Source organism: Leuciscus leuciscus (genome assembly GCF_965113295.1).
Source record: "Leuciscus leuciscus genome assembly, chromosome: 19".
Classification (NCBI taxonomy): Eukaryota; Metazoa; Chordata; class Actinopteri; order Cypriniformes; family Leuciscidae; genus Leuciscus; species Leuciscus leuciscus.
The window spans coordinates 36,712,060-36,735,982 of NC_138743.1; the positions used below are offsets into that span (position 1 = coordinate 36,712,060).

Genomic DNA, 23,923 nt, shown 5'->3' on the forward strand with positions numbered 1-23,923 from the left:
CCCTCATCAGCATCTCATTGATTTTGATGAGGAGTTTAAAGCTGCGAGACTGTCCACTGAAGCGACAGACAGCTCAAGCTGAGAGACCATCAGATGGAGACACACACTCTCGCTCTCCACCACAGATGGCTCCTGAACTCTCTATTTGTCTCAGCTAATTAACCAGCCCACATGAAGCTCAGAAACACCACAAACCAACAGGCCTGTCGCGTATTCCTCCACGGCCATGAGGGCTTATATGATGAGCAGACTCACACACACACGTGGTTATGTACAGTGTATACTTCAGATCTTCAGAAAAAGCTTTGGCATATGGGGAAAGTGTTCATGAAACTGGATTCCTAAATCAATTTTAGCATCATTTTTGCAGTTCTGGTTAGTGACACTTGTATAGAAAGTACACAAATTACCTTTAGATACATTACTATGACGAAGTATTTGACTGAACAATAACACCACCGATCAACCACTATCAGTACGATTTTATTTTTGGAAAACAGTTTATACTTTTATTCAGCAGGACGTATTAAATTTATCAAAAGTGAAATGTATAATGTTACAAAAGATTTCTGTTTCAAATAAATGCTGATAACAATCAGAAATGAACATTTATGTGGCCGTGTTTTAATTGAAGATATGTCATAAATCAACAATGCAAATTCAATATTTAAATGAAAATTAATTTACTCAATTAGCCTATAGGTTTTAATGAAAAGAGAAAATGACTGAAAAAATAATAACCCCATGAATTACAATAAGCATTTAATTAATAACAACAACAACACTAGTAACAGCATGCCACTCGGGGCCTTTTGTTCCAATTCCGGTGGCCCATCTTACCCCAAAGGTCTAATTTGATCTTTTCCCTTCCAAATAAAAACTATAATTTTTTCTCCACAAATCTAAAAACATTAATGAGTTTACAAATGTCTCATTAACAAGCAGACACAAAAACTTTGATATTCAATATAATACAATGCCATAGATCAATATTTTCCAGAGACACAAAACTAGACCAATTAACATCATAAACGGTTTGGACTGATCACATCTCACAAATACTGATATTCAAATGACAAAATTAAAAATAGCTTAGGCATTTGAGACGAGATTTTGTGGCATCCATGGTCAAGAGAAATAAATAAGGTGTGTGGCTCATCTTACCCCGTCTTACCTGGCTCTCATTCCTCTCGTGCTGCTTATTTAAAGTGTATCACAATGAACTTTATCAGTATAATCAGCAGCTGTAGAATGTTTTTTAATTTTGTGAATAAATCAGTGTTTAAACCGTTGGCGCTCCTGTAAATGAGACCTGCGTAATGTGGTTTATGTCTTAATGGAATAAAGGAAAGGAAGAAAGGAATGAGAGTTAATTGATTTATTGTGTGTTCCTGCAGGAGGAGGTGCTGGTATCCCTGTGCAATCAAAGCCGGCTTATTTTAATACTCTAATCTGATTCCGGTGTGTGTTGTGTTGTGTTGTGTGTGACACCACTAACAGCAACACGCCAAAATTACATTTCACCAAGTAATCGAATCACAACGGCACTAATGTACAAAAGCACTGCCCTTGCAGAGCCACACACACACACACACACACACAGAGACATGTAGGCTACACTCTCACACACACACACACACACACACACACACACACGCACACACACACACGCACGCGCACACACACACACACACACACACACACACACACACACACACACACACACACACACACACACACACACACACACAGACATGTACACTCATTTACAGTACACACACACACACACACGTAAACTCACACACATGTACCAGGGCTGCCAACTCTCACGCATTGACCGTGAGACTCACGCAATTGACACTTTGCACACGCTCTCACGCCACACATCCATTTTCTCACGCACAGAAAAATTGCGGCGCAAAGAGGTACTTTTAATATTAAACTAATTATCAGCTCTTAGATTCCGTCAATTTTATAACGAAATTCAGACAAAAAATACGTTTGGTGCTTGTAAATGTGACGTGACAGATCGCTGAGCGCCTCCTCAGTTCAAGTGCACGTGAACCGATCATCTGTTACTTTTTTATTTAAAGATGCAGTACAACTTACCGAAAGTATACATAATATCGACCAATTAGTGTTTTTCAACCACGGAAAGAGGTCAATATATAATAGCAGGAGAACAATTATGTCACATAACGTTATATTTACCTCAGGAAAGCCATTTAATGACCATAGCATGTTAATTGAATAGAAAAAATAGCTAGAGAGGAGATTTTGCTGAGCACTATATTACATTTTTATTATATTTTCACTTATGTCATTAAATAATTGTTATTATAACAAAAACTGCATTTAATTTAATTTGTTATTTTTAACCTTTAATAATACCAGCAGATTGGGCCCTCTATGTTTACAGCATTAGGTGAGATTATTTTTTTAAATAAAATTTAAAATAAACATGTATCCAAACTCAATATTGAATCAAAATCGGAATCAAATCACAAGAATGGAATTGAAATCTTGACATTTTTGTCAAGCAATAATAAAAACTGTATCCTACCAGTCATTGTACAATGTAAACATTGTAACATGTTGTCACTAAACTTCATAAAATTCTATTTAGTAACCAAATGTTTTGACAATCAATTGTGATGCAATATTTGTTTTTACATTGTTTCATACACATGTACCCACACTCACGCACACATTCACACACACACACACACACACACACACACACACACACACACACACACACACACACACACACACACACACACACACACACACACACACACACACACACACACTCATTCACACAGACACGCTCACACACATACACACACTTTCATACACATGTACCCACACTCGCGCGCGCACACACACACACACACACACACGCTCTTGGACATCTTCCTTGTTGTCTTGTTTTGAGTCTTGTGATGACATCACCTCTGTAAACTGCACTTTTATTTCTCATCTATTATTTTAAATGTGACATTTACCGGAGCCGGTTTCGTCAGTCACTCGCTGACATGCGAGACGTTACCCTTTCCAGCCGGTTATTACAGCGGCGGGTGAATCAGCAAACCTTTCCAGAGCCGGTCCAGGTCATATCTCATCCCGACATCAGAACACACACATCAGGAGATCTCCAAAGACCCCATCTCAGGGCAAGTGTGTGTCTCAGACGCTTCTCCATGTTTGTCGTGATATGAAACATGTTGTTTATTTCCATGTCCATCAACGGAGCACACACAATCACTGCCTTTTACCACTAATGAAGAGACTCGGGGAGCAAAGGCACATCAAATATGCATTAATGTGTACGGCTGCGCTTGTTCGCCGGGTTCCTCAGAAAACAAAGCGTCTGAGAGCAAACAGGGCTTTTTAAGAAGCCAGCAAAAAGCCTCATTCGTTTGTGCTTGAACCTGCAGACAAACGACATTCATCTCAATTCATTAGAGCCCCTGACACACACACACAGAGGAGCACGAGCACAGGGCTTTTAGTGGACCGGCGGATAAATTGGCGAGTGAATGGAGCAGTGTTCATGTATTAGCTGAAAGCAGCCGAATCAGGGTTATTAAACAGCCGCCAGTTTTATTTATACATTCAAGATTTTAAAATTGATATAATTCTATTCTGTCTGAGACGGTCAGCAGCAAATATCAACTTTTTTCAGTGTTGTTTGTATTGCATTTCTTTTAGACAGAACACGCTTTGTGACAGTCATTGAAATGCATGTTATTGTGAACAATTCATCTGTGCTTATGTTTTATTGTTTCAATTGTTTTTTAACTGTTATTTTTGATGAAACGGTGAATGAACTGGATCTTCTGGTGAAACATCAGTCTTCTCTCCGCTGACGTATGCAGGATTCTCCAATCATTTAGTCTGATTAAGCCCCGCCCCTTTCTTACAATTGGCTGCAGATCCGCCTCCATCCAATCAACAACTGATGGACTGAACCAAATCAAACCCTTCGGCTGTACGTCACAATATGGAAGAAAGAAAAGATCTGACGCTACTTCCATTCCATCGCGACAGCATTGATTGACAGAATGAATGAATGAATCACCCTCGTGTCATTCAGAACCTGTATTCTGCTCTCTCATTAGCTACGTTTACATGGACACCTTTTGGTTCAATCGGAATGAAATCAATTCGATTGATGAATCCGAACACGGTGTTTACATGAACGATAAATAAAGTAATCGGGTTGATGTGCGCGTTTATATGTCACAAGTTTCAAATCGGAATAGATATTTTGACAAATACGCAGAGTTTCCCGCTGTTCACGCATAACTATTCTCCTCTATTGGTTCTTTATTTGTTTTAAACAGCAGACGTAATATTAATCCGTCTCTGGTCATGATTTGGAGACGATGAGCATATTAAGCGTTTTGCCGCTGCTTCTATTGATCACACAGTAAAAATGCCCAGTCGTCTGTGGATGAGAATCTGAAACCAGGACTGGTGGGACTGGTGTCCTGCTCCACTTCACAGACGCTGAGTGAAATGAGAAGTTTAGGATGACGGGACACTTATTTATATGACACTTTATTCAACAGGAAGAACAGCTCGTTCCGCGCGTCATACGTCATTACGCTATTTAACATCATCACACATGCACAGTCCTTTCAGTTTCGGTTTTCAATCCGATCAAGTGTTTACATGTTCTCTCGATCGGATTACAAAAGGAATAAACCACTCCTTTCAATCCGATCGAAATTTCATTGAGATTGACCGATTGAGGCGTTTACATGAAGGCTTTTTAGTCCGACTGAGCGGTCAATCCGATTATAAGTGTCCATGTAAACACAGCTAGTGACACAAAAGCATCATCATCAAGCTCAAAAAAACAACATAGAAGATTCATAAAACATCACAAAAGTGGCCAAACATCTGAAGGGAACATTATCACTGACTTAAAAGCCAAAAATCATCATTCTGTCATCATTTACCCAGCCACTGGAATACAGTGCACAACACATATGGATGACTTTAATTATGTTTATGTTATGTTGTTGTGTCTTTGTCAATTTTACGCGATAGTATAGAAGAAGATCTGTGTGATGATTCCTCCACGGTCCAACAACAGCACATGGGTTTGGAAGACGAGGATGAGTGAATGATGACAGAATCTTCACATTTTAAGTCAACTATTCTTTAAAGTTTTGTAATTAATATGCAAACTAAATATTTACACATTACAAATGTGTTGTTAGCGATAACGGCCTTGGACTGAATGTGGGCTTCACCGTGGACGAGCGCTGAGAGCGTGAGTGTGTTTCTGTCAGGTGTCACTGGCTGTTTCACGCGGGTCATCCATCATGTGTGTGTGACATGAGCCAATGATAGTGATGTGCCCTGCTGTTACCCTTCCTGAAGCCCTGTCTCATCTGTCTTTCCCTCACACACACACACACACACACACACACACACACACACACACACACACACACACACACACACACACACACCCAACAGGAAAACGCACTTGCCCTCGACTCAACATCTTATAGTCAGAGAAATAATGTGTTTCTTTGTCATTTATTTCGCAGGCGCGAGGACCCGGCAGGGACGTGTTTGATCAAAGCAAGGCCGCGTTAAAAAAAGAAAAGGTAAAGAGAGAGAGAGAGAGACAGACATAAAGGGAAAGAGAATATGTGAGGGAGGAAAAGCAAAGGGAAATATTTCCTATGGGAAGCATCACAGCTTTTTTATTTTGAAGTTTTGATGGGGCCTGTGAAGGGAAAGAGATGACAGACGCGAGCGAATCCGGATCAGGGACACGGCAATCTAACACCTGACGGACAGCGATAGAGAGAGCAGAAGACACACTCATCTCTCTCTCTCTCTGCGCTGACAGGACATGTGATCACCTCTCACACACTCCTCAAACGCTGCTCTGACCCCTGACACCTGACACCACACCACAGCCTGACCCACAATGCAATGCTCAAAAGTTTGACTTTTCTTTTAAAGAAATTCAAGCAAGGATGCATTCAATTGATCAAAAGTGAGAGTAAAGACATGTATAATGTTACAAAAGATTATATTTCAAGTAAATGCTGTTCTTTTGAACTTCCTATTGATGAAAGAATCCTGAAAAATCAAAGTTTGCACAGAAATATAAACTGTTTTTAACATTGGTAAAATATTATTATGATTTCTGGAGGATCATGTGACACTGAAGACTGGAGTAATGATGCTGAACATTCAGCTTTGATCACAGCAATAAATTACATTTTAACATATATTCACATAGAAAACAACTATTTTAACTTGTAATAATATTTCAGTGTTTTTACTGTATTTTTGATCACATGAATCCAGCCTTGTTGAGCAGAAAAGACCTCAGACTTTTGGCTAGTACTGTATGACAAATGCTCAATAATTCCTTTCTTATATATAGTGTTGAAAACAGAAATAAAGTGGGCACTAGGAAGATCTTTGTCAGGTTTGAGACCCAGAGTGTCACCCAGGTGCGAGTGTGAGAGCAGCAAGTGTGTGTTCAGGGAAAGCCAATGAATCATTGATGTGTTTCACAGTCAGGAACCCGACGCTTGTGACATTAATGAAGCGCTTTCTGTTCTTCATTCTCTCAGATTCTCTCAGATGAAGCTTTCGGAGTTGTTGACATTTTGGCTCTTTTGGTTTGTTTGCGTTTGTTCTGTGTGTGTATCGTCGGGAAGTATCAGACGACCGCGCTTCATCAAACTTTAACGATCCGTCAGCATACGCAGAGCCGGTGTCTTTAAAATCTCCCTCGTTTCAACTCCTGATCTCCGGCTGTCTCTCCAGGCATATTTACCAGCGATCAGGCGCGTGTTTGCGACGGGGTGCCGCGCGCTCACAGGAGCCTGACAGCCTGTTATCTAGTCATTAGGAAATCACAAGTAGCAAACAATCATCGTCTCTCACGTCTCACTCCAGCACAAACACAACTGCACTGGGGAGAATCTGTGGTTTCTCCAACATCTTAAACATCACTTTTGGATGCATAACGTTCTGGATTTGACTGTACGATTCTTTGGAGATAAAAAAAAAAAAAAAAAAACTGGTCTATCACAGACTTCCCAAACTTTCCAAAGAAAAACATCTTCTGGAGATTTTAAGTTAATATTTCAGTAATTTAATGAAACAGTCACGAACTCTCAGTTTAGTTTTCATTCTCAAGGACTTTTAGTTTGCTTCATTATTTCCTGTTGTCTTTGTTCATTTTCCCGCCACCTGTCTGTTTGGTTTAATCATGACAGCCGATGGTATTTGAGTTTGTAATCAGTGTATTCTTCAGTTCCTGTGTTTCCTCGGCTCTTGCACATGCTGGATTATTCTGAGTTTATTTGATCATTAAATTATTTAGTATTTGGAATCTTTCGGACTCTTTGGAACCTTCATCATTGTAACAGACTCATTCATGATGTTCATGATAGATGTCTTCACGGGTCCACTTGGATCCGAAAACCCGAGGTCCGACCCGAGACCCGAGCGGTTTCGGGTCCAAAACTCAGACGAATGTCTCGGACACGGGTCGGGTTCGGTATTAGTGGCCTCGGGTCTCGGGTAATTTAAAATAAATATGCTTTTTCCAAATGGACCCGAGAAGACCCAAACCATGTTGGGCATTTAACAAAATTGCATTATTTAAAACAACTCTATGACACCGTTCTCTCACTTTTTCTAAGTGAGAGAGCGAATCCGCGCTTCTACGTGCAATGGGCTATAAGCACGGTTGCCTCCGCATTTATTTACTCAGTTATTAATTTGCTTAGTTATATAATTTATAATTTGAATAAGAGAACAACCCCAATAAACTTGGGGTAATCAGAAAAAAAAATAAAATCCATTAGGCTACATTATAGATAGGAATTTTCTTTAGGAAACGGGCAGACTTGAATAAATAGCAGCAAACAATAAACGATAAAAATTGCAAACATTTTTTTTATAATTAATCCAAAGTTTGAACATTTATGAGTAGGCTAAAACATCTTATTTTGAACGTGCGTTGTGTGACTGTTTACAGTAAGCAGACACGTTGCTCAAATAAAGAAAAGTTGCAAAAATAAAGACATATGCCTACATGGTATTTGACCTGCTATGGCGGTTCTAATGCCTTGTTTTTAATCTGGTTTTATCTAAACAACCTTTTAACAACGGGATTGTAGGCTAAATAACACAATTTTAGTAAAAGTCAATGACTGGGAGACTTTGGATATTTTATTGAAAATCTGTTATAGGCTACATTTGAAAAACAGCCATCGGTAAATTTTACCCTGTGGTGGTTCTAATGTTAATCATCGTATGGTCCGGTAAATAACATTATGCCAAATTTTATAGGATGTAATGGGTTACCGTGATGTGTGATTGACATTTCAGCACTTCAGAGCATAGGCCTACTTGCGCGTCTATGTTAAGTGCATTTGAAACGCAGGGCTGCAGGCTGTGCACAATGTAAATGCCGTTTACGTTCGGGTCCAGTCGGGTTCTAAAGGAAATGGCGTCAGGTCGGGTCGGACTCGGGTCTAATTTTATCGGGTCTGTCTCGGGTCGGGTTTTTCTTAAAATAAAATTAATTTATGCACGTTGGGTTCGGGTAAGTAGTGATTCGGGTCGATTCGGGTCGGGTACAGTTTTTAGGACCCGAGAAGACCTCTAGTTCATGATGTTCTGATATTTAGTTAATGGTCACATGACATGCATGTAAACAGATTTTTTATTTTGATTGTTTTGGTTTACTCTTTCCCTGCCAGCGTTTTTTTTTTTTTGCTTGCGTTTTTGACCATTTTCACAAAAGTTTCATGACCCCAAGAATATTTTGTTGAATGAACATCTGAATATATAAAAAAAGGTATTCTATCTTTACGCATTCTTTTTTTACCAACACATGAATGTGATTTTCATAAAAAAGCAATATTTTTAAGCAAAAAGCAGAGAAAATTGTACAGCCCAAAAGTTACATTCCATTTTATTCATTCTCAGCTTTTCATTATCTCACAAGGTCCTGGTCTATTAGTACATGAGGACTTTAAAGTAGACAGACGCTTTTCTACTGTGACGTCGGGCTCAAAAAACCAAAAGCCTTCCAGTTTCAATTAGAAGTGCAGTTTTGAAGAGCGAGGTCTTTCTGCAGCTGCACAGGGAAACGCTCTCCAAACCACTGGTATCCAATAAAAACAGGGCGGCTTATCGACTGTTTGCGTTTGAATCTATTTCACAGCACACGTCTTGTCAATTCAGTTTATTCCCTACAAGCGAGAGCAGGCTAATGTCATTACTCCAGACCCTGGGCTAAACTCGCCGAGGCCACAACTGTTGTCTGCCCTCTTCCATCTCTCTCGCTACAGCTGGAGGACACACAGATCGATCCTTCTCCAGCGTAAGAATTTGCCACTGAAATTTCCATTTGTTACAAAGCGGCCCCAAACAGCCGTGAGGGCCCGCTGTCGCCCCGCATTAGGGAGAGCGGGAGCTAATAAAGCACTAGCCCGGGGTCACGCGCGACAATAGGCAACTCCGTGCCAGCTCCCATTAGCGCACGCACAAATCCATGGCCCAAAAATTTCCGCTGAAATTAGCATCTTTGGTATCCGTGTAGCAGGATGTCAGCTGGGGAAGTGTGGTGGAGATATCTGAACTGTCAGAGCGCTTGAGACTCAACCGGCCCTTCTGCCCTCCGGCCGCCGCTAACTATCGCACTCCTCTCAGAGTCGCATCTGCACACGGGACCAAACACAGCAGCACTTCCGCACGCTCTCGGGTTCGGGAGAGGTCGCCAAGAAACACCCAGCGACATTTGTTTGCGTAAACAGGTTGTGCATATTAATATGGCATTGTGCGCCCAATGGTCATTCAAATATGAATGCATTTGTATTATTTAGCAGCGTTTAAATAAGCAGATGGTCGCTGTAGCCATGGCTGTGTCTTCTTGACTTCGGGTGGGAAGGCCTTAAACTAGTCTATAAAATCACAGCCTTTTATTCATTAAATCCACGATATGTGCACAATATATCGGCCGATACCGATATGGCGGCCGATATATCGTGCATTTATCGTGGATTTAATGAATAAAAGGCTGTGATTTTATAGACTAGTTTAAATATGCTCATTTTTAATGTTATCGTTATCGGCCCGATAAGAACATTTGGCCGACGTATAAAAGCTGATAAATAATGGATTATTTCCTTCAGCTGAGACTCTTCAGATGCGAACTGTTTTGAACTGCTTGAAATATGATGGGAATCACTTCAAAAAAGGAAAATACAGTAAAGTGCAACATGCAAGTCTGTCATATAAGCTACATAAAATTATAATGAGTTCATCATTATAATCGTGTGCTTGGGACATGGATTTTAATGGTTTTGTAATCAGACTCTCTCTCTCTCTCTCTCTCTCTCTCTCAAAAACACAAAAAATGGATTTAGATTTATCAGCCAAAATAGTGGTTATCGGCTTTCAAATACAAAGAATTATAAGTTATTGGTATCGGCCAAAATTTCCATATCAGTGCATCTCTTATTATATGTGATAATAATCAACTCTGTACACCTTTGTAACACATTCACAAAATAAATACAGACTCATCAAATTAGAATATAGAGTATGAACTATCCGTTTAGGGCTGTGAAACGATTAATCGTGAATAATCTCATCCAAAATAAAAGTTTGTTTACATAATATATGTGTGTGTACGGTGTATAATTGTTTTGTATATATAAATACACACACACACACACACACACATGCATGCATATATTTAAGAAATATCTGCAAGTATATATTTAAGAAATATAATATAATATAAAATATTATATATATATATATATATATATATATATATATATATATACTGTACAGTATTTATACATAGTTTATATTATATATAAAAATAAATATTTTATATATAAATAACATATTTTTCTTAAAGGGATACTTCACCGTTTTTTCATATTAATTTATGTTATTCCCTTAACTAAGACGAGTTGATACATACCTCTCTCGTCTCAGTGCGTGCACTAAATCCCTCTGTCTTGCGGCGAAACTTTGTTAGCCCAGTTCATTTAATATGGGCCAAGCAGAGAAGCTACCAAACACCTCCACGTTTTCCCTATTTAAATACAGTTACTCGCGAAGTGTAACTCGACCTAGGACGGTGACACAAAACAAAACGTTGCGCTTTTCTAAGCGTGTAAAATGGATAACTATTTTGTATGGCGGAATACCATAGCAAGTGCTTGTAAGCACTTCGACTTGGCGCAGTAATATCTTCACTAGAGGGAGCGGGGGCCGGTGAGAGGATTTTTCACGAGTGAAGATATTACTGCGCCAAGTCGAAGTGCTTACAAGCACTTGCTATGGTATTCCGCCATACAAAATAGTTATCCATTTTACACGCTTAGAAAAGCGCAACGTTTTGTTTTGTGTCACCGTTCTAGGTCGAGTTACACTTCGCGAGTAACTGTATTTAAATAGGGAAAACGTGGAGGTGTTTGGTAGCTTCTCTGCTTGGCCCATATTAAATTAACTGGGCTAACAAAGTTTCGCCGCAAGACAGAGGGATTTAGTGCACGCACTGAGACGATAGAGGTATGTATCAACTCGTCTTAGTTAAGGGAATAACATAGTTTAATATGAAAAAACGGTGAAGTATCCCTTTAAATATATGCATGCATGCATGTGTGTGTATTTATATAAAATAATTATACACAGTACACACACATATATTATGTAAATACAAACTTTTATTTTGGATGAGATTATTGGCGATTAATCGTCAGTTTCACAGCCCTAGTTTCTCTAATCTAGAGAAAATGACAAAGACAGCATAAAACCAAAGCAAGCCGTTACCTCTGACTATGAGCCCAGCGAAGTTGGAGACGCCGGAGCCTCTCTCTGATTGGGTGACGCAGCGGTACAGATCTTGGTCCTGACTGGTCACCTCTCTCAGTCGGAAGGACGCCGCAAACTTCCTGTGGTTGATGTTCTTCTTCTCCGCCACTGGAATGTCCTCTCCGTTACGCCGCTATACATGGCAACAGAGCAAGTAATAATTCAGTAATTTCCTCAACATTATAAAGGCTTCAGACGTCATAACTCACCAAAAGTGTGTCAATATTCACAATGTTCCATGTGCTTTAACTTGAGTTCATCAATGTCTTTGGTATACAGATTTATGCTTGTTTATTTTAATTTTTTTAAGTCTACTGTAAAGCAAATGTACTGAACTAAATAAGCTTTTTATTTGATCAAAAATACATATTTTACAAAATAATCTGGACCAATAATCAACGCCATACGCCTAACCACGTTGAGTTCCAAATTTGAAGTTGATATCACAAAAATTAAGCCGCTAAAAGGTTTTAAAGCACCATCTCCATTATAATGCAGCGGTTTTCACAGGATGCTTTTTGATTGTTTAAGCTTTTGGATTATGCTTACTAAAATATGCTTTAGAGTGAGTCTGGTTAACTGAAGTCTGTGATGTTTACTGAGGATCTGTATCCCATATCCCAGTTATGGTTTACAGTAAATGCTCTTCTATTCCTTTTCCCTGGAAAGTGAACAAGTAGTTGTTGCACTTTATTTTAAGGAGATGTAGTTACAGTGTAATTACACAAACAAGTACAGAGTACTATTATAATGAACTCCATGTACTTACTACAGGGTTAAGGTTACAGGGATAGGGTTCGGTTTAGGGATAGCTGCTTGTAATTATGCATAATTTATTGTTATTACTGGAGTAAGTATAAGTAGCATGTCTAACTATGCCACCTTCCTAGGGTGCTACTCCTGGATTTGGGACTTGACTTCACAAGAGCACCAGCAGGACTGAGCGTTCAGGCTTGTTCTCCTGTAATCTGCTCGACTGGAGAAGCGCCGGCAGTCAGTGTCACAGGCGATCTGAGTGAGTGAAGTGTGTGTGCGTGTGCGACAGAGGATCATTCATTAGCCCCTTTAACACTGACATCTCCTATTAGTCAGAAGACACCAGCACTTGCTTGCTTTCCTTCATTTCTTCACCTCCTCGTGTATCAGAGCAGAAAAGGTCACTTTTCCGACGCACTGTCAGGCACTTCCTCTTTCAATCTTCTCTGCATGTGAAGCCCTCTCATTAGTTAATCACAATCACAGGGCTTCACCTCAACACACACACACACACACACATGAAAACCCTGCTGACACACACATCATTAGGAGAGCAGGATTTTCCTTCGGGATGAATAAAGTGGGAAGATTTGAGGAGACTCTCTCTGTGTGACAGGCTCTGCTGTAATGAACCCCGAGTCTCTCTCTCGCTGCTTGATTAGTAAGTGTGCTTATATATACCCGTTGACCATGAATATGCGATATAGTTTCCACAAATGATGCAATTCTTTGAGTATAGTGACATCGAACTTAAAAACAGCCGAATTGTTTGCTCCCGCACATCCTGAACTTGACATTCCCCGCCAATTAGGGTGAATCCCATCTCTGATCTAAAGCTCGACTGCAGTTTTAGTTCAATGGTCCTCCAACGGCGGGTCGCAAACACCCACAAAAAACAACTGCAGGGGGAAATATGATTCAAATTTATTTTTATTTTTTACTGTAATTGCAAATAATATAGGTAACACTTTATTTCAATGGTCTACTTTACTTTAGACATTCTAAGTACAAGTAACTTTGCAACTACGTGTCAACTAGCTCTTATTGGAATATGAGAATTATAAGACTGTCTGATTAATATCTACTAACACTTTATTTTATTTTACAAGTAATAGTAAGTAGAATGTCTAAAGTAAATCATCAAAATAAAGTGTAACCGTAATATATGAATGAAATAAAAGGCCGCTTAAGTGCATTTATAGAGACACTTTCATGACTGTGTTTCTTGACATCTTTTTAAAAGTGGACTCTTGTTATAATGTCAAGTTAAAGTTTTACTTTAAAGCACATTTTAAATAATTACGTTTGAATCATTTCTGTCATGCTTTATAGACGTTCACTCAAGTTGATGTGTTGACTAACATACTAAAGCACATGAAAAGTACCTGATTATAATGTGAACTGTATCCAATATTGAATTTGAAGTTAATATATTTTAAATGTACAAAATAGCAACTTCATGTGCAATTACAAATATATTTAAATACATGACATACAGGTTTCAATAGAAATGACATTAAAGTATATTTAAGCTTACCACAAATGCATGTCAGTTTTAGGACACCATTAGGTCACTTGATGGAGTTTTAGGACACCATTAGGTCACCTGATGGAGTTTTAGGACACCATTAGGTCACTTGATGGAGTTTTAGGACACCATTAGGTCACTTGATGGAGTTTTAGGACACCATTAGGTCACTTGATGGAGTTTTAGGACACCATTAGGTCACCTGATGGAGTTTTAGGACACCATTAGGTCACTTGATGGAGTTTTAGGACACCATTAGGTCACTTGATGGAGTTTTAGGACACCATTAGGTCACTTGATGGAGTTTTAGGACACCATTAGGTCACTTGATGGAGTTTTAGGACACCATTAGGTCACTTGATGGAGTTTTTCGGTTCCTTGCCACTGTTGCCTTTGGCTTGCTCAGGTGGGGATATTTTGGGGATATTTAATTTAATTTTATCAATCAATAAATTCTACTAGAAACAAACCTTGTTGTACTATTTTAATTTAATACTGTGAAGCTGCTTTGATACAATCTGTATTGTGAAAAGCGCTATACAAATATACTTGACTTGACGTCAGTACTTTAACCAGATTTCAAAGACAATAGAAGTAATTATGAAATTATATATAAATATGTACTAAAAGCATGGGTCGAAAAGCACTAAAAGTTCAGCTAATTTCATTTAATATAAATTTAAACTATAATGCATTTCCATTTAGATGCATTACAAACTATACATTAAATTTGCAATTGAGTATATGGTTTTAAAGTGCGTTGTTTTCGTAATAAGTAGTCTCTTTTAAAAGTATGCTTAAGCTGGTGTTGATGTGTCAGACTGAGAACTGCTTCAGTTCAGCTGAGTGTGTGTTCTCAGTGCCCACCTGCAGCCAGAGCTTGTTGTTAACCGCGTCCCGGACCGTGGCGATGCACTGGAACGTGGCGTTCTGTCCGGCATTCACCTCCACGTCCCCCAAACGCAGGAAGTGAGGGGATTTATCTGCAATGAAGGACAAGACAGCAATGCATGACATTACAGCTCTCAAACACCAGAATACTAAACCAGTGGTGAACACTCCCAACACAGGCAAGTATACAGATGTACACACAGCGTTTAACACATACAGATGTACACACAGCGTTTAACACACTGATGGTTACAGGTGAAATGAATGGTCTATTTTTGGGGTGATGCGGCAGGGTGGTTGAAGGTTTGAGGTAGGGGTGGGCGATGTGACCGCAATCTTACATCACAATATGAATAATTTTATTTCTCGATAGTGATATATCACAATATAGTTATTTTTACTTTAAATAAAGTTTTTATGATATAAACATTTAATTGAAATTTCACAAATCTCATCACCAATTTCAAAATCACATAAAATAGTAATACTAGCCCAACTTGCATAAGTAAAAAAATAATAAAACGTTTTTCTTCTCAACCATTTACGTTCATTTGGTGCAGTAAACGACTTTGAGAATCACTGTTGAAAGTAGATCGGACCGAACCCCAAAACACACTTTTACAAGTAGTAAGGGGCGTGTCCATTCATGAGGGGGGAGGGGCCTGTTGTGCATAACGTGTTTGTGAATTTGGGGGCGGAGCTATCAACATAATGGGTATGATCCTTTTTGGATGGGGTGTTTGTTTTGGTGATTTCAGATATCAACAGCGTTTCTCAGAAATCGCTTCCTGCACCTTTAAGACATAAACAACTGTGTTTATGAGAATACTCACAAAGACGGCCATTTTGACAGGTGTGTATCCGTGTGTATTTCTATGTTCAGTACTGACGCTCTGTATGAGCAGCGGCTTTATGTGTGCGTGTTTCAGGTGTGTGCGCTCAAAAACAGCGCACGCATTTACCGATTTGAGTCCTCTTTTGCTTCTTGTTGCGCTTGAACAGTTTAAAATCACTTGTTTTTAGACCGCAAGGCTTCGAGACGGCACAGGACAGCAACATCACGTCAGTGTAACCGCGATAGAGACGATAGTCCAAAATCTCTACCAGTTGACAAATTTCTACCAGTTAATCGTGTCTACCGGTATATCGACTATCCCTAGTTCGAGGCGGCTGAATTATCACCATTGTGTCCTCAATCAAGACTCTTTACCTGAGATCATGTGTACTGTAAGACACTCTGGATAGGACAGTCTGAGTATTTACATGATTCTTCTGTAACAGTAGTTTGCCACAGGAAGGTAATGACTGTAACGGTTCTGGAAGTATATATCCGCACTCATTTTTCCCCGTTTATTTCAGATAATTCTCCAATAATGAGTTGCAATCCATGAACCAAAAGCCTAGAGCAGCATCAGGTGTCTCTGAGAGAGAAATCACCTGTGGATTCGTCCTCTCTGACAGTCTTTCATCCGCGCTCTCTTTAGTGTCTCGTGTCCATTACGCAGGTGTGTGGTTACAAGCAGACCGAGAGGACAAGCTGCAGATCTCATATGAGTTTCAGCATGAAGTCACATGAACACACACTCACATGCTTGCGTTTTATTAGGCTTTCTCTTCTGTTAAATGTGACTGCCGATAATATTACAAAGGTTCATATGATGGAAAACAGAATTTGTCTTGCTATTTCACTGTAAAAAAAGATATAATCAATAAGTTATGACAACATATGTTTTCACATTCCTTTAAATTTTCAACTTTTTTAGTTAAAGTTATTCAAGATTCAGCTCATTTTTTAAGTCAGTTTAATGTAATTAAAAATGAAATTACTTAAACATCTAAGTTGATTGTACTTAAAAAATGTCACTTTTTTTTACAGTGTTATAATAAGAGTGACAACTTAAAATATCCTCTCCAGTCCCTCCATAACATTTACAGAAAATAAATGACATTTACATTTCATTATGAGCTCTGTAACTTATTTGGCATGCTTAGAAATCGTTCAATCATAACAGAAGTCATTGTTACATACATGCTCTTAAAGGTACAGCAGCCTGTTTAAAAACGGTTTAAAATGTGAGTTTTGTGTCCTTTAGTTCATATCAGCAGCTTTGAGCTCATCTATATGCTAACCCATCCAACCATCCGTCCATCCATTCATCCATCCATCCACACACCCATCCACCCATCCAACCACCCGTCCATCCATCCATCCACACACCCATCCAGCCGTCCATCCATCCACCCAACCATCTGTCCATCCATTCATCCAACCATCCACACACCCATCCACCCATCCATCCATCCATTCATACATCCAACCACCAGTCCATCCATCCACCCAACCATCTGTCCATTCATTCATCCATCCATCCACACACCCATCCATCCATCCATTAATACATCCAACCACCCATCCATCCATCCATTAGTGGTGGGAGAAAAAATCGATCCATCGATGCATCGCGATTCTCTCTCCAACGATTCTGGATCGATTCTGAGAATTTCAGAATCGATTCTGAGCTTAGTTTTTTTACCAGATGTGCGATGACGCGAGTTTGCTTTAGAAACACCCGTCTTCTGCTTGCTAACAATTCCTCACACACGCACACAACTCGAACCTTCCGTAAAATAATCTTTCATAAAGTTCGGAAAGGTTGAAGCGAATTACAAGGACATTCACAGGCTTCATTGCACAGGATGCACTGTGAGAGACGCGCGCTTGTTTTGATGTTACACTTAAAGTGTGCTGTCTCGCCCGTCTGTATTTTCCTTACAAATGCTCTACGAAGTCATCATTTATGTGGTTTGGAATGCAGTGGACTTATATATTTAAAATATGAATCTCACTAACAGAAGGCTGCTTTAAATTTTAAATGCTGACGCACGCTTTGTTTGTGTACGAGACTGCTCGCGCAAGCGGCTGTGCGACTCCGTGTAAGTGGTTTAATATACTCGTGCAAAATGAACGTAAACACAGCCAGTTATGTCTTAAGGGATTAAACGGACAGGACAAACCACATTACTTCTTATATTTCAAAAGAGATCCGAGCGTGAATGCAGCTTAATAGATCTCCCGCAGTCTATGTCATAGTAAAATACAAAAGTACGATGAAGAAAAATCACTCACAGTTCTTGAATGGAAAATGTTCAGATAATCTTAAATACTGAAAGCACTCTTTGTTTGTTGTTTGCCATGTTTCTTTGCTCCTCTTTATTATTTGCTACTTGCTTGTATGGTTTGAAGTTATATAAGTTTAAAATTCTTAAAATACAACTGTTTTAATGATTTTTTTTAATTTGTAATTATTTTAAAAAAAGTACTTAATTACTTATGTAAACTAATGAATTAATAAGGGGGGAAAAGTAGATAAAGAATCGATCTGGAATCGGATCGTGACCTCCAGAATCGGAATCGGATCGGATCGTGAGGTGACTAAAGATTCCCACCTCTACCATCCATCCATCCAACCATCTGTCCATCCATTCATCCAACCATCCACACACCCATCCACCCATCCATCCATCCATCCATCCATCCACCCAACCACCCATCCATCCATCCATCCACCCAACCACCCATCCATCCATCCATCCATCCAACCATCCATCCATCCACCCAACCACCCGTCCATCCACCCATCCATCCATCCATCCATCCACCCATCCATCCATCCAACCATCCACACACCCATCCACCCGCCCGTCCGTCCATCCATCCAACCATCCACACACCCATCCACCCATCCATCCACCCAACCACCCGTCCGTCCGTCCATCCATCCATCCACCCGTCCATCCATCCACCCAACCACCCGTCCATCCACCCATCCACCCGTCCATCCATCCACCCAACCACCCGTCCATCCATCCACCCAACCACCCGTCCATCCACCCATCCATCCATCCATCCATCCAACCACCCGTCCATCCATCCGTCCATCCACCCGTCCATCCATCCACCCAACCACCCGTCCATCCACTCATCCACCCCGTCCATCCATCCACCCATCCATCCATTGTTACATACATGCTCTTAAAGGTACAGCAGCTTGTCTAAAATGTGAGTTTTGTGTCCTTTAGTTATCAGCAGCTAAATATACTGTATGAAAGATCAGATTTATTTCTATACATTTTCAACATACCAATTTTTATAGACATAAGTAACTACCGAATGCAGAGTATTTCATTATTTCTGTACTGAAACTGACGTAGTGTGAGAGGAAATCTAGCGTGTGTGTTGATCTGGTACGAGCAGCGGATCTTTGCTAGGTGTCGGGCTGGACTGTAGCTGTGCCAAATGAGCTGAAACAGCTTTGGGAACAGAAAGCATCACATTCACTAGAGTGCCTTAAAGAAATGCTCTTTTAGCGCCGCAAACATCCTCCGTGCAACAAACCTCCTTCATCTCCCTCTCATCCTGCATCGTTTTAATAAGATGTCACTCGTGATCAGCGGGAAGCTTTATTAGCAGCGTTCAGAGGGAATATAATCCATGTTGGAGTGGCAGTAATCCCTGTGCTCCCATGGACTTGCCGTTAATTGGGAATACCTGTTATATTATCATGGCTAAGCTCTGATCCCAGCGGATGCGCCTGACAGACGCGTAAGACTAGCGCTAACCTGGAGAGATGATGGCAAAATATTAATCACTTAAAATGATATGTACATTGCTGACATTTGGAGTGCTGAAGTGTGGCGCGTGTGTGTCTGCTGATGTGTGTCACTTGACCCCTAAACGCTGCATGTTAAGAGCAGCACTTGGCGTGCAATAAGGGCTAATTATATATCAGACGAACTTCAGTGCTCAGAGGATCTGCTCCAGCTCCATCTCTGTGTTTGTGCTCATGCGTCCTCTCTGATCATTTATTGATCGCGCTGCTCTTTTACTGCTGATGTGCCCATAAACACACGTCCCGCTGCCGCCGTGATGGTCACGTGATTAACACTCATTCCCTGAAAATATTTCACTTTTAAACATTGATCAAAAGACTATTTCATATTGAGTCTGTATCCCTGGCCCCATCTCACTACCATTCACAAGTGTAGGGTTGGGAATCTCTTCTGATCACCAAAGCTGCATTTATTTGATCACACATACAGTAAAAACAGGGAAATGTTATTCCAGTTAATTTTTTATTTTATTTTAAACGTTGTTCATTTTGCCTGTGTATATCTGCTAAAAGTCTGCATTAGCTAGTCATCTTTTAGTATTAGAGTATTTCATATGGATGATCATGGATTTTGATTTCATGGGGTCTTTAAAATACTGTCCCAGTGTAGTAAGAAGAGTCAGTTATAAGACAGCTATAGTTTGACTTCCTGAAGCGTGTGATTTTTAGGAAATTACAGCTGCTTTAAATAATAGGGGTGCAGGGTTTGAACGTTCTTACCAGTCTAGACTTCTAGACCTCACACACACACACACACACACACACACACGTGCTGTTTCTGCTGACTCACCACACGGGTAACTGAGCACCTGGATGTCATCGATGGCAATGAAACCTCGTCTGCCGTTCGTCACCTCCGCCTCGAAAATCACCTGCACAGAGAAAGGTGTCTTTTAGATGAGCTGCCATTCACTTCATACAGCTGAACCAATCAATGAACCAATGAATAAACCAAACCCTAACCCTATAAAAAACTGCTCTTGCAAATAAAATAACATTAATGAAATAAAAGGCAACTAAAGTGCACTTAAAAAAAGTACACGCTCTTTTTTTAACAAATGTAATCTAGCCCTGTTATACATCTCTGAGATGAAATGACCCATGTGTTAGAAAACTCCTCCTGGGTTGATAATCTGCTGTTAATCTACAGCATCCACCAGCATTATCTCTCCTCTATTCTCCCCGTCCTCTGTGTCTCTGGACTCGTTCTCCTGAGCTCTTTACAGCTGTCAGATAGTCCCTGTTTATATACAACGAAGCGCCAAATCTAATTCTGTTAATCTCCAAAGACAAAACAGCTTTTCCCAAACAATTGCTCGCTTCCGGGAGTGAAATCTTCCTGAGCAAGCAGCCACAGGCGGACAGTGAAAAGCCTGTGAATGGCGAGGTCAGTCTTAGGTTTCATTATTGAACTGAAGCACGACTGAATGTTGAATTCGCTCAGTATTCTGCCTCGACGTGAAGGTCTGGCTTTTGTACAGCTCTTTCCTAATGAACCTTTAATGTCGTGCCATGGCGTCAAGATCGCAGCGATGGAGCCTGGAGCGCTAAGCCTGTGATCTGAAAGTGACCCGTCCGTATCAGGCCAGGACAGAGGAGAAGCCGTTTCAATTAGAGCGAGGCCATCTGCAGTCTGAGCCAGGGAATACTGATAGACATTTTCTTCTAGCTCTTTAAACTGATCTCTCTTAAAATGCCTCTGACATTTCCAAAGCAAATCTCAGGGCCGCTCTTGGTCAGTAATGCTTATGAGCCGATTATGATGTAAATCTTCAAAAGTGTTCTGGCTGAATGCCGTTATATCTCTCTCTCTCTCTCTCGCTCGCTCTCTTGCTCAAGTTAATCCTATGGGATTCGCTCGTACAGTAATTCTGCTGATCAGCCATCGTATATGCAGAATCTCGTCACAATCCTGCACCAATGTTTCCATTCAAAGTTGGAATATGGCATAAAACACTTGCAGTGTTTCCATCCCATGTGTTCACTTCCTGGGAAACTATCAGCAAAATATCAGGACTAAAAATGGAAGTTGCTGCGATCGGGCAAGAAACTGTGACAATAAACGCTGTCATGTTGAATGCTGGTGTTCGTGAACACAATCATGTGAGACGCTTCTGGAGGGAATTAAACCAAATCATTCTGATCACAGACTTTGACTCAGGCGTTTCAGAGCCACCAAACCAACATTTGAGATGCTGAGATGCGATTGGTCCGCTGGTTTGTCCAGTTATCCAATCACAGCCTCTGCTGAGGGAAAATCACCTGAGTTTGTTGTTGCACATCGAGGGATATATTCGGTAAATGTGTTTCCATCATAGATTATGTGCATGTCTTCTTATCGGATAAAATAATGATCTGCCTCAATTAAGTGCATTCGGGGCTTTTAGAATTTATGTGCATCTTGGCGTTTCCATCCATTGCTTTTTATGCAATATTCCAAAATGCACATAAAAATAGGTGGATGGAAACATAGCTATTGTTTATCGTCACAATACACTTTCCGTTCCATTCAAACACATGCGAATCATCAGTCCGCAAACGCAAGCTCGTGTTTGGTGAACTCTGACCTGCGAATTCACAGCACGTGAAGACATGTGACCAGAAGAAGACTGATTTGTCACTACGTGACCTCGTGGCTGAATTGAAAGAATGCATATTTTTGCAGTAAAGTCGAGGAGATTTCTACATTTTGAATGTAGTATTTGCTATCGTTTGATGGATCTGTCTGCTTTATCTGACCAGTGCTGTGTTGATACTACATCTGGACATTTTTAGCCTTTGAGTACCGAAACATTGAATGAATGAATGAATGAATGAATGAACGAACAATCCATCCATTTTGAATTAATAGATTAATTAATAGACTGATATAAATAATCAACTGAAACAATAACTGTTGCCCTTCAACAGATTATCATGCCTGCTTTACTCTACATCGGCAATATCCAGCTAATGCAATATTTGATGCGGCATTTTGTGAGTGGAGGAAAAAAAGATCTATTCAGTGCAGAAATTTCCATCACTTTTAAGTTTTTACTGATTCTTCCAGGCTTGAAAATCTCAAATTTTATTCCCAGATTCCCTGACATTTCCTAGTTTGTGAGTGGTCATCAGAGAGGATGATTGAAAGACTCAACAGAGTCTCAGCTGAGGAAAAGGCTTTGGCAAGAGTGAAAATTGCTGAAATGAGAAAAGAGGGAAAGATCATAGGATAAAAAAAACGAGGTGAGAAAGAAGAGAGCAGGACAGAGGGAGACTGGGTGACATCCTGCACTCCAGCAATTATCCCATCAGAGCCGGACAAAAGCAGCTCTGAACTAGAGATGCGCACGACTAGACATCTTCAACACTGTCAGCGGTTTCAAAACTCCTCCTGAACGACCAGTCCGTTTAAAGAGCCCTGAATAATGAGGCTGCGTGTGAATGCTAAGGCAAAACTGAAACCAATTTGGTCACCACACACACACACACACACACACACACATACACATATATACATATATATATATATATATATATTTATATTAAAAAAAATTGCCTTCACTAGTTGCACATATTCCATGTAGACTCTAAATCAGGGGTTCTCAAAGTCTACATTCAAGGGTCCAAATCTGAATTTCCATCAATGTCAAAGGTCCGGAACTATTGGTTATTACAAAACTTGTTTTAATAAACATGCATAACAAATCAACACTCATTTTATGAAAAAATAAGGTACCTTTTGCATTAGCAACTTATTTGTTGATTCATACGAAGACTTTAGCTGTCGTAGTTTTGCTGTCCGTACCTCTGTATTTTGTGAATATTGCCGTTCAAAATGTCTGTGTTTTGTTTCATAATGTCGTTTGACATTTCCACTCTTCATAACTCCAAGCGTCTCGTTACAAATCAAACAGAATGGCTTCGTGCTTGATTGGGGCAAAATGAACGCATAACCTCTGTCCAATCATCTTTGAAAACTCTATTTTCTTCGTCAACTTTTCTTTTCCTGGACAATGACATCCTCCACACCCATTCAAACGCTTTTTTTATTTATTTTTTTATTTATTTTTATTATTATTATTATTTTTTTTTGTTGCAGAAAAGGTAACATACAGATAATAACAAAAAAAATAAACAATCAAGACAAAAAAAAAAAAAAAAAAATACCAGGGGTATTGAAGAGTGTATCATAGCATTT

General features: G+C 39.8%; 1 protein-coding gene across 9 annotated transcripts in view; it reads right to left on the reverse strand.

The window, feature by feature from the left end:
• The window catches only part of ptprk (protein tyrosine phosphatase receptor type K), a 201,479-nt gene that overhangs the window by 90,830 nt on the left and 86,726 nt on the right, over positions 1-23,923 (reverse strand). For all 9 annotated transcript variants that reach the window (XM_082147819.1, XM_082147818.1, XM_082147821.1 and 6 more), the window contains 3 exons: positions 20,534-20,615; positions 15,050-15,165; positions 11,857-12,031 (listed from right to left, as the gene is read on the reverse strand). In XM_082147819.1, the coding sequence (XP_082003945.1) occupies positions 11,857-12,031; positions 15,050-15,165; positions 20,534-20,615 (373 nt within the window). The remainder of the gene's footprint in view (positions 1-11,856; positions 12,032-15,049; positions 15,166-20,533; positions 20,616-23,923) is intronic.